The following is a 12,077-nucleotide window of genomic DNA, read 5'->3' on the forward strand; positions in this document are numbered from 1 at the left end:
CGTCGCGCGCGCGATGTACTCTTCTCTGTTCTTTTTTCTTCTCTTCCTCCCGACTCCCGAGTCCCGACACTTCGCCGAGGGAGTCAGGGAGTCATCCGCGTCCCTCCGTCCGCGAGCGCGCTCGCGCTGCAGCCTGCAGATGCTCTCTCTATCATAATAATCTCTATTTTAGGCCCGGAGGGTCGGCTGGCCGCGTTGTTGCGGCAGATGTTTCCTTCGTTCTCCCGAGGTCCCGAGCTAAAAAGCCGCCGAGTAGGGGAAGGTCGAGCTCCGAATGCATGCTACGCTCGAAGAAGACAAATGGGCAAATAGACGAGCTAGACACGTCTAAAAGCCCAGTGGGATTGTCACACCGTGAAAGAAAGAGAGAGAGAGAGAGAGAAAGAGAGGAAAAAACAAGGCGACAGAATGATGAAGCTGGAACGAGTGTCGAGAAAAGAGAGGAACGTTGACGATCACACAGAGAGACCAACGCAAACACGTCCGAGAGTCGTCCTTTTCTCTAATAACGCCTAGAATGACAACCTAACGGTATTTAGGGAGCGAAAGGAAATGTGTACAGGCTGTCTACTATCGGTAGAAAGAAGGACAGAGAGGGAGAAAGAGAGAGATCAGCTATCGGGTGATCTCAAGGGAATTCGAAATCGAAGCGGCTCGAGTCTCCTTCGGATCCGGTTGCGCTCCAGCTTGCAGCCTCGCTTTACTAATTACGATGCGCGCGTCGTACACCGTACACCGTGTTGTTTTCTAGATCACAAACGGGGCATACGGGCACAAAGGGAGAAGGGCTTTTACACTATGACACAGATGGGAAAGCCGATCGACCATACGCGCTAATAAACTGTTAATAATAGTTAATGCGACTACTACCCGTCAGAGATCGATATCTCAAATACTTGCAATATTGTATAATTTTTTTTTCTTTTTTCTATATATAATCTCCGCGAAGAGATAGCGCAGCCTCTTTATATTACAAATATCCTGTATGTTGTTTATTGGTATCTCTAATTATCGGGAAAACATTCTGCCGCACGACGGACGCGGCGAAAAAGTTAGCGCGATAACGCAACGTTTCAGATAATTGGAGGATATAACGTCAATCCGTTATCATTAATATATCATAGGTGTATAAGATAATGTAAACAGAGCATTGTTACATTGTTATTCCACGCTACATTTCACAGAATATCTCTGCAGAGTGTGGCACTTTGTTTGATACGCTGAAAATTTTCCTAACATAACTCTCGGGTGGAGAGCAGCCAAACGCTGCTCTCGCGGAAGCCGCTTATGCGCGCAGATCTTCCGCCTCGTGTCATGCGGCCGTCCCGTGATACTCCCAGAGCGTTCAGAGATAAATTTCCGCCGACGATCAACTCTCGACAAGATTTACGATCGTATCGATCCAGGTTTTTTTCTTCCTTCGCGGCGAGCGAGAAGTTGCGCACCACCTCGATGACATGGAAATTTCTTAAGGCTTCGCGCGAAGGCAAGCCTTAGCGAAGTCTTCGTAATACCTCGTCTTACAGGAGACTCCACACTGCCTCACTTACGCAACGCAGTTGTGACGCAGTTGTGACGATGATGCTGCAAGGCCAAACATCCTAAATTGCATAACACCTGCTTATAAGGTCACTGCGCTCTCGAGAGATATTATCGAACTGTTCGCGATTATTTTTAGACGATGCATCGTATTTGTGTCGTGCATAATATATATTGTTCATTTGCTACAACAATGACACAACTCGGAAAACAAATTTTTTCAAAAAATAGGCTTGATGTTTTGACTAATAAAATTTTTGAATATTATACTTTTAAATGCGATTTTGGTGCAATGACTGATTGTAGAGGAACAAAAATATCTAGCTATATATTAGCTCTTTATTCAGTGTATTGAATTTTCACCCTTCTTTTACCACTATGAAACTATATTACAATCGCACATTCTTGATCGTAAAAAGATCGTTAAGGGACATTTGAAATGATTTGTATATTCTGATATAAGGTATACTTTTAATTCATAACTATTTCTACTATACGTAGTACCTTCTGTTTTTCACTTATTTCTTCACTCTAACACGGTCATGTCGATTACATGGCAAATATGAGTAATGAGAATGGTGTAAGAAAAGTGATAATTAGCAGAGATACCAAGAATGGAACAAAAAGAAACCAATGCGTAAAACTGACAGTATATACAATAATATAAAATATATATAATAATAATGTATTTTGGACATCGAAAACATCTTAAAATGTTTCCTTATTCCTTAATGTTTCCTACGATTCTTTTGGCCTTTATTTTTTCTGCCGCTTTTCTGGCGTTTTCTTTCCAGCAACTTGCGTGCCTTCAAAATTTGTTCGGGTCTCTTCAGTTCATTCTTTACTTTAACTTTGTCTTTCAGCTTTTGATTGTGCCGCGCCCAATGCGTATTTGCTGTAGTCCGTACTGAAATGCAAATAAAGTATGCCAATTATTTTTATAATATTTAGAACGAATTAATATATGCACAATATGAAAAGAAAAATGTATATAATGAGTGTTTTTAGATACATCGATTAAACATGTTATTTAAATTAATAAAATTAAAATCAAATACGTATAAATTTTATAATTAATGTGATCACGTTGACTTACAGTTTTTCGTCTGTGTAGGTTCTTCCTCACTATCATCTTCGCTGTCGTCTTCATCAATCTTACTCTTCTCCTTCCACACGTTGTAACGATTTGTTTTATAGGTAGCAGGTATCCATACACCCGATTCAGTGCGTATTTTTTTCGCCTTCGGATCCTGTTGATACAATGTAAAAAATAAATTCATACTTTATGATAGAAGATTGTACATATAAGTTAATGTACGTACTCTCTCGACGGTAACCATTTTCTTCTTTTTCCTATCCCACTTCTTCAACTGCGTTTGAAGATGCCGACCCTCTTCATTGTCTGCTGTTAACTCCAGTTGCGCTTTATCAGCTTCAGTGGCAAATGTGTTAACCGCTAAACTGAAAGGCAAATAAACATATCGAATACAAACAATAATTGAAAATTAAGTATATTTATTATTATGATTAAGTTATATATTTAATTTTAATAAAGTTAGAATACATGTTAATGTTAATTTTAATATTTTCGTAATAATAATTAGAAGACAAGCTATAAAAACTGAAGTATGGTATAAGAGTGATTCTTACCCATCCTCTGTATGCTTGTCTGGTGCGGAATAAGGTATATAATATTCTTCATCCCGTTTTGTCAGACGCTTTTTCTTCTTTGAAATTTTGTATAAATCATCACTGCTTCTTTTCTTTGGAACTATCACCGTGCTAAACGCAGCATTAATTTCTTCCGCGTTACTGGATGGCAGATTGACTTTTTGAGACAATTCTATGGAAATTGAAAGTTTTCATATGAATATTATTACGTATATACGGTACATCTTGCTATCATAATAATATCTACCTGATACCGTATTGATTTTGTCGGTTTTACGTTCCTCCATTTTTTTGCGGAAATTAACAATACTCTCCTTATGAAACATTCGTTTCACTTTCATCACTTGATAGTCCGTTGAATTTGTCTTCGTACCAATTTCAAATATTGTCTGTTACATGTGAAAGATTTGGATATTAAAATTGAAAGATATAACTAAAATTAAAATTGAAATATAATTGTAATATGTACATGAAGTGTGACACTCACTCCCTGCGGTCTGTAATTTTTCATCCTGGATATTAGATCTGCAGCTGTATGAGAAATGTCAGAGTACTGGGGTAAAATTCCGGCTTCACTTATGCGAAGCTCTTTAATTCTTTTGACACTTTCCGTCGAAGCGCCTGGTCGCGATCTGATGTATTGTTGATAGGCGTTGTTGCATACTTTTCGCATATTTGTCTGAGGATACAAATATTCATTTAATACAACAAAAAAAGGGATTAGCTATATTAATTTATATATCAAAGTAGATATGCTCGGTATACTTACCAGATCGGTAGAGGTATTGTGCCAATTTATTAATTCGGCTAATTCTTCCTCTATCATAGCCTGTGGCAATTTTCCTACGGCGGATTCCATATTTTCCGTGGTTCCTGCAGTCGGCACTATTGTTAAAGGCCGACCGAGGAAAAGATGCAGATCTAAGAGATACGGGTACTCGTCTGAGCTCACAATATTATATGCTGTTCCAGCACGTCCAGCTCGAGCACATCGTCCTGCAAAATAGATTATGGTCAGCCAAGCGCTTTCGTGTTTTAATTGTAATAATTAAAAATAATTACGAAAGAACATACCTACTCTGTGTACAAAGAGCTTAGATTTTGCGGGAAAATTGAAATTGATCACACAATCAAGATGAGGTATATCTATTCCTCTAGCAGCAACATCTGTCACTATAAGAACCCTTACTTTACCAATTTGAAATTTGGCTGCGTTTATTTTACGCGCGGAAGGATCCAAATTGGAATAAATAAAGGTGTTAGATATACCCGCTTTATCCAATACCTATAAAAATTGTTTTATATAATTGATATCGATTACCAAAGCTCTACCTAACAGAATATTAGGTCATTATGTGTACATTGATGACTACCTGATGAATGTATTCCACGTGATGCATAGTTTCCGCAAATATAATTGTTTGCGACTCGGGCTTAATAATTCTTTTTAGCAAACTAAGAAGTACGGCCAATTTCTCTTCAGGACGGCATGTAATAAAAGATAACGTCAATCCTTCAGGCAGCTTACTCTCAACGTCCAAACGAAGTAGAATTGGATCGCTAAGGCCAGCTTTTGCAAAGTCTACTAGGATCTTAGGTAAAGTGGCAGAAAATAATAACGATTGACGTGACTCCGGTAATCTGTTCACAATCTCGTGTATCTGTTCGCCAAAACCCATCTCAAATAATCTGCAACGCAATTTCATGCTTAACACTTTACCACAAACGCAAATATTAAAAATGACATAAGAAAAAAAAGAACTATTACCGGTCAGCTTCGTCAAAGACAACGTATTCGACATTTTTCAATTGCAGATCCATCTCCACGCATATATGCAGAAATCTGCCTGGGGTAGCTACGATAATGTCAGGATTTCCATGAATTGTACTAAACTGATTGTCCATACTATCGCCACCCAGTATCACCGCTGCCTTTAATCCCGTAAACTTCCCCAACTCCTTTATGAACTTCAAGGTCTGCAATGCCAACTCTCGCGTAGGCGATAATATCAAGGCACGTGCGCCCGTCTTTGCTTGCCTCGCCTTGAGCTTTTCGAACAGAGGGATTAAAAAGCAAGCGGTCTTTCCACTACCGGTCCTAGCCATGGCTACTATATCTCTTCCCTCGAGAGCCAGTGGTATAGTCTATGAAAAAATAAATTTTACATTAATGTTGATCAAGCTCTATTGTATTAAGAATGTTACAAAGTGGATTATATTCACTATAAGTGTTCTTTAATAACCTTTCTTTGTATAGGTGTGGGTACTTTGTAACCGCGCTTGAGGATCCCTTTCAATACCGAAAAACTAAGAGCCATGGACTGAAACCCTCCAGATTTCTTCGAAATCTTTTTTTTAATATTAGCGATTTCGTCATCCTCATCATTGTCACTGACCGCATTTGGATCGGCAAATCCAATAAGATCATTGTCCTTCATCCTGCTCTAGATAATCGAAAATATGTAAGACAATTTTATTACATACAACGTAAAATATTTATAGTATATTTACAATATATCAAGTATATACTGAATTAATATAATATGCTGTTAAAATATTTTTTTAATGATGTATAATCTTACTTTGAAGTCTTAATTCTGTTAAACATCCAAATACTCAAATGTCACGTGGAACAGAACCGTAACCTCACACAACGCGAAAAAGTAAATGGAGGATTCTCATCGCGTACCACCGGAAGTCAAGTAAGTTCTGATGCTGCCCTCTGAGAAAGTGATATAGCACGGACGTTACCGACCGAAACGGACGTAGTTAACGGTTGACGTCCATTTTCTCAGAGGGCAGGCCGAAAATTCAACTTCCGCGACATCCCCACTCCCCAGGGCTGCGTTCGGATTCCCCACCCGAGTGCTAAAAACCCTATAGTATATGTCACGTGCACTATAGATTTTCAGCACTCAGGTGGGGAATCGGAACGCACCCCTGGCTGGCGGCTGGCAGTGGCTGGTGGCGTCAGTGGCGTGGCTGTCGAAAACGACGAAAACCGCGATTCTGGCACATCTGGCAGTGGCATCCTCTTCTTCCACCGGCTTCAGAAAGGAACGGCCGTTCTCAGGTTTCTCAGGTTTCTCTATTCTCTTTGATTGAGAAGAAGAAGGAGCAAGGGACCTTCCGCGCTTTTCATCATTGAAAATATATTTTTCGTTCACGGAGCAAATAGAAATACAAAATGCCACGAATTATGATAAAGGGTGGTGTGTGGCGGAACACCGAAGTAAGTGATGTTTTCTAACCTAGCACGTGTGGGTATGTATGTGTATTTGTATAACTGTTAAATAAAAAAAAAATTCTTTGTTTTCAGGATGAAATTTTAAAAGCAGCCGTAATGAAGTACGGCAAAAATCAATGGAGTAGGATAGCTTCATTATTACACAGAAAATCGGCGAAGCAATGTAAGGCAAGGTGGTTCGAGTGGCTTGATCCGAGCATAAAAAAGACTGAGTGGAGTCGTGAGGAAGACGAAAAGCTTCTTCATCTTGCGAAATTAATGCCTACGCAATGGCGCACTATTGCGCCCATTATCGGGCGGACAGCAGCACAGTGCTTGGAGAGATATGAGTATTTGCTGTGAGTAACATCAGGCGTTCTATTCGAGTAGAACAATCCACTGTGATTAATATACTTGTACTAATTGCATTGAATTATTTCAGTGATCAAGCGCAAAAGAAAGAAGAAGGAGACGATGCCGCTGATGATCCTCGAAAACTTAAACCTGGTGAGATTGATCCAAATCCAGAGACAAAGCCAGCAAGACCAGACCCTAAAGATATGGATGAAGATGGTAAGTTGAAAACTCGTTAATAACACATTTTACAGTAGAACTAATTATACTTTATAAACTGTATGCAGTGTCCATCGTAACGGTCCCCACGATATTTTAAGCATCTTAAAAATCGTATGGACCATTGGGATGAACACTGTATTTTAAAAATTGTATATTTGCAAAATAAATGTAAGTTTCGGTAATTATATAGAATAACTAACACATAAATGACTAATATATATGTCGAAAGAGTTTATGCGTACACTTTCGCGTCGTTTTGCGTGGAAAGTGTATGCGTGAACTATTTCGACATATATATTAGTCATTTATACCTTCCAATACACAAAATAGCTGCTATATTTTTCAAATTTTTATTGTTAATAACTTTTTAATAAAAAACGACCGCCGGCTAAAAACTTCTGAAGGTCAAAGTAATCCGAGCTTTGTTAGGTATTCTATATAATTACCTAAGTTTCTAATAATATTGTGTTTTATTACAGAATTGGAGATGTTGTCAGAGGCACGCGCTAGGCTGGCAAATACTCAGGGAAAGAAGGCTAAACGTAAAGCGCGTGAAAAGCAATTAGAGGAGGCACGCAGGCTCGCTGCTTTACAGAAGCGTAGGGAATTAAGAGCTGCCGGTATCACCGTGTCTCAAAAGAACAAACGCAAACGCGGTGTAAATTATAACACGGAAATACCATTTGAGAAACGGCCCGCTCCTGGTTTCTACGACACTTCCAATGAGCATGTCGATCCTTTGGCGATTGATTTTTCCAGAATGAGGCAACAACATTTAGATGGTGAACTCCGACAAGAAAAGGAGGAAATGGAGCGCCGAAGAGACAAGCAGAAGTTAAAACAGCGGAAGGAAAATGACATACCTATGGGTATGCTTAACAATGAAGAGCCGGTAAAGAAAAGGAGTAAATTGGTTTTACCAGAACCACAGATCTCAGATCAAGAATTACAACAAGTTGTGAAGCTTGGTAGAGCTTCGGAAGTATGTTCTTTAATTAACTTATTTTGAACTCATTTTTTTTAAATAATAATCATGATATGTTTGCATCTCACTTGTCGCTAACGTATTATAGGTCGCACGAGAAGTTGCCACTGAAAGCGGTATTACACTCTCCGACAGTTTATTGGCTGATTATTCTTTACCTACAAATGCATCGGTAACACCTCGTACACCAGCCGCTACAGACAGAATATTGCAAGAAGCTCAAAATGTCATGGCTCTTACGCACGTGGACACACCGCTAAAGGGTAAAATATAATAGTTTATAATACTTTATGAGCATATTGTCAAACTTGTGCTCAATTACACTTTATAAATATCCTCTTCTACAGGCGGACTGAACACCCCATTGAATAATCCTGACTTTACCGGCGTTGTACCTCCTACCAATGTCATCGCAACGCCGAATACAATTTTGGCCACTCCGTTCAGATCGCAACGCAGCGACGGAACGCCTATAAATTCATTCAATACACCAGGCGGGGCGTCAGTACGAACGCAAAATGGAGTTTTAGCGGCAACACCCGTTCGCGATAAGCTTAATATAAATCCGGATGAAAACGTGGATGGTTCAGAAACTCCACTTATACAGACGCAGGCAAAGAGCTCGTTGCGCGCGGTATTAAGTTCTTTACCAGCGCCGTGTAACGATTACGAGATAGATATCTACGACGGAGAGACAAACGAGGAGAGTACTAGTGCGCCTGCAACTGACAATGAGGTAATAGAGGACCAGGCAGATATCGATGCAAGACAACAGCAGGAATTATTAGAAGAAAGTAAGCCCTTTGTGAAAAGATTGTAAATCCCTTGCTCAAACATCTTGATTAAAGCTAGAACGACACACTGGGTGCTGTACACCCAGCGTGGCGAAATCGGAACTCTTCGGAAGTGTGACATTCTAGAGTTAAAAAATGTAATTTAATTTAAATATTGTTCTTTCTTGCAGAAAAAAGAGAATTGGCACGTAGATCACAAGTAATACAAAGAGAATTACCACGGCCCGCAGATGTAAATATGAATATTTTAAGACCGTATATGGACACACCGCTGACTGATCTACAGAGGGTATGTAATTTTTTTGTATATGAAGACATTAATTTTTATTATTGATTTTTACGGATTAATTTCTTATTTTTCTTTGGGGATTGAGTCATTGTGAACGTGGTATGAGATGATTGTACGAAAGGAATGTGTATGGTTGGATGAAAATTATGTATGATGGATAAGATGATGAGGTAAGATGTAAGATATGTCTTTAAAAATGCACAACTCTATGAGTCGCGATAGTAAGACTCTAGAGAGTCTAGAGTATGTTCCCAATGCGATCTTGATAGTCGATCAGTCGATGAGGACAATAAGTATCTTTGTCGAATTTGTTTATATATTTTAGTCGACGCCGTCAGGCGTTTGCGAGAAAGGGGGTTTGCCCGCGCGCGACTAATTAGCGTAATGCCGGACTGCCATCTTGGTAGGGGCACACGCGGTCACTACACTAGTATTTTGTTTTTAGGCAGAAGAACTGATAAAGAGAGAAATGATCACGATGATGCACTATGACGCACTACAAAATCCAACGCATACAAATAGGAAGAGCGCCGCAACATCATTAGTCCAGGCTCAAAATTATTTGGAACAACATCCATATGAGGCTTTCGAAGAGGACGAGCTTGTTAATGTACGTATAAAATATAAAATATCTTTAAAATTTCTATGTTATTAACGAATCAGTTATTAAATTAATGTTGTATTAATATTCAAATCTAGGCTAAGAAAATGTTAATCGACGAGATGGCAGTTGTAAAAGAAGGAATGGCTCATGGAGAACTGAGCCTGGATGCCTACACTACTGTATGGGAAGAATGTCTGTCGCAGATTTTGTATCTCGAAACGCAGAAACGGTACACTCGCGCAACGCTAGCCTCGAAGAAAGATAGAGTGGAAGCATGCGAGAGAAAATTAGAGGAGAATCGTATGCATATGACAGGCGAAGCTAAACGCGCTGCGAGAATGGAAAAGAAATTGAAAGTACTTACCGGAGGTTATCAAGTAAGTAAAACTTGATATCATTATTCACACACACCACACACACAGAATTTAATATAATTAGAGGAGGATATTGCGATGAGATCGCTGCCAGCCATCAATTTATATGACAATTTATATTATTATTTATATGATTAATTTGGCGCATTTTTTTATTTTTATGACAAATACCTTGGGATAAATAATAGAATTAAATTTACGGTATGGATTTTTGAAAGCTTTTGTTTTCATGTAGCAGAAAATTCGAGAAAATTAAAATGTCCTTGTATTAATTGTACGAAACTGAAAATACAAACTGAATTAACATATCGTATTATATAATACTAAAATTAGAACAATTGGCTATGTTACAAAAACCTATTATAATAGAGCCAAATTTTATAAGCTACATAGTTTCAAAAATTTCGTATTTCATATGATTTGCTCGGTTGAAATAAAAATCTGCCTAAAGAAATTCTAAATTTACGTTAATTATAATTACCGTTTTGTTTCTTAAACAGACCAGAACACAAGTATTGACGAAGCAGCTGCACGATTTGTGGGAGCAGATAGAACAGGCGCATCTCGAACAATCGACATTTAAGTTTCTACAAACGCAGGAAGAGGCGGCTATTCCGAGAAGGATAAACGCGCTCATGGAAGATGTAAATAGACAGACAGAACGAGAACGCTCATTACAAATGCGGTACGCTCAGCTACAAGATCAGTTGCAGCAGTGTCAATTGAATGATATGTCGTCTTAGGGAAAATGCTTGCTGAATACATGTAGCAGAATGTAACATGTATTGCTTGCAACACATTTTACGTTAGATATCTAAGATTTATACGCCCATAAAAATCTGTGCTATTAAAATAATCTATTCTTCCCTGTTCGAAATCAAATAAGGATTCAATATGTCTATTGTAGCTGACAAAGGCTGCGGTCCACTTGACGCTACAAATGCTTTGGAGCGTTTTTCTTCTCCTTCTTTCTTCATTGAAAGAAAAGAGAAGAGGAATGCTTCGAACCGTTTGCAGCGTCAAGTGGACCGCAGCCAAAGGTAAATGTTATAATATTATTTTGACTTAATCAATTTGAATTATTTGACGAGAACGATAAGTTGATAAGAGTGGCAAATAATTATCACAGCAAACAAAAATTTTGTTAAAAGTCTAACAATGTAAATTCGAATGTGATTCTTCACATGGTGCGTTTCCTTTATATGCTGTAAAATATTGTAATAATAAAATTCATGATACAAAGTTGTTGAGTGATAATACATGCTAGAAAGTATACATAACGATGAATAGAAGATAGCTTAAAGAAGAGTTTTACATAAAGGATAAAACGGATATGTAGTTCAATAATAAATAAGATTGTAGAAATCTCGGACGCGGGTTTTCGCGTTTAGCGAGGATCAAAACCAAGATATAATTACCGACTGGTTAAGCCAGAAAGTCAAGGGGCGGGATCGATCGAGGGCTCGTGCGCAGTTCACAAATAATAGCTCACTTGCTAGAGGGGCGTGTCATTACATAACTCCGACAAAATGGCCTAATCAATATAATATATTGCGCTAAAAAAAAAACAAAAAACGCTCGCGCCATAAATGCGTCCATCCTTCCTAAGGCATATATGTTTACGCATTTGCAGATTATAACTCGTAAATCTTACTTTAGTACAACCGATTACCAGGAAATCTTATAGCTATAAATAATAAATATTCTAATGATTTAAAAGACACTTTATTCAATTCTTAAGAAAATTGTCTAATCACATTATTCGCATTCTTAGAATCCCTCTATGAAATTACGAAAGTACAGTCATCGATTCGATATCGTATTTATCTTATCCGCCTAACGTCAAGTTCCCATTGTACCATTTTCCACCGGTAGCTTATACCCCCGCATTCACCTATACTTGTACCTCATACCTACACCGTGAAAAAGCAGTAACGACGCCACTATCGTGTAAATGGTAAATAGCGTTGGCTGCCGGAAGGCAGATGTTAACGTCGTCGTCAGCCAACCTAATCCCGT

At 38.5% G+C, this 12,077-nt stretch overlaps 2 protein-coding genes across 3 annotated transcripts; one reads left to right on the forward strand and one right to left on the reverse strand.

Moving 5' to 3' along the window:
* Window positions 1-1,858: 1,858 nt before the first annotated feature.
* On the reverse strand, window positions 1,859-5,905 carry LOC139809850 (ATP-dependent RNA helicase DDX54). Its single transcript, XM_071773083.1, has 12 exons — window positions 5,793-5,905; window positions 5,454-5,654; window positions 4,979-5,355; window positions 4,584-4,899; window positions 4,285-4,495; window positions 3,980-4,206; window positions 3,698-3,889; window positions 3,458-3,599; window positions 3,190-3,382; window positions 2,862-3,000; window positions 2,636-2,789; window positions 1,859-2,446 (listed from the first exon to the last, which is right to left on the reverse strand). The coding sequence occupies exons 2-12, from the start codon at window positions 5,646-5,648 to the stop codon at window positions 2,268-2,270; spliced, it is 2,325 nt and encodes a 774-aa protein (XP_071629184.1). The 5' UTR covers window positions 5,649-5,654; window positions 5,793-5,905; the 3' UTR covers window positions 1,859-2,267.
* Window positions 5,906-6,165: 260 nt separating this feature from the next.
* Cdc5 (cell division cycle protein 21) lies at window positions 6,166-11,300 on the forward strand. Of its 2 annotated transcripts, XR_011731160.1 has the most exons (11): window positions 6,166-6,442; window positions 6,530-6,795; window positions 6,879-7,009; window positions 7,492-7,994; window positions 8,086-8,260; window positions 8,345-8,791; window positions 8,962-9,080; window positions 9,526-9,690; window positions 9,780-10,061; window positions 10,559-10,974; window positions 11,099-11,300. XR_011731160.1 is itself a non-coding variant. In XM_071772773.1 (10 exons), exons 1-10 carry the CDS (start codon window positions 6,398-6,400, stop codon window positions 10,799-10,801), a joined length of 2,376 nt encoding a protein of 791 aa, XP_071628874.1. In that variant the 5' UTR covers window positions 6,166-6,397; the 3' UTR covers window positions 10,802-11,300. The 2 variants fall into 2 exon arrangements, 1 of the variants encoding a protein (XP_071628874.1); XM_071772773.1 differs by having other exon boundaries at window positions 10,559-11,300.
* Window positions 11,301-12,077: the final 777 nt, after the last annotated feature.

This window comes from Temnothorax longispinosus, chromosome 3 (assembly GCF_030848805.1).
Source record: "Temnothorax longispinosus isolate EJ_2023e chromosome 3, Tlon_JGU_v1, whole genome shotgun sequence".
Classification (NCBI taxonomy): Eukaryota; Metazoa; Arthropoda; class Insecta; order Hymenoptera; family Formicidae; genus Temnothorax; species Temnothorax longispinosus.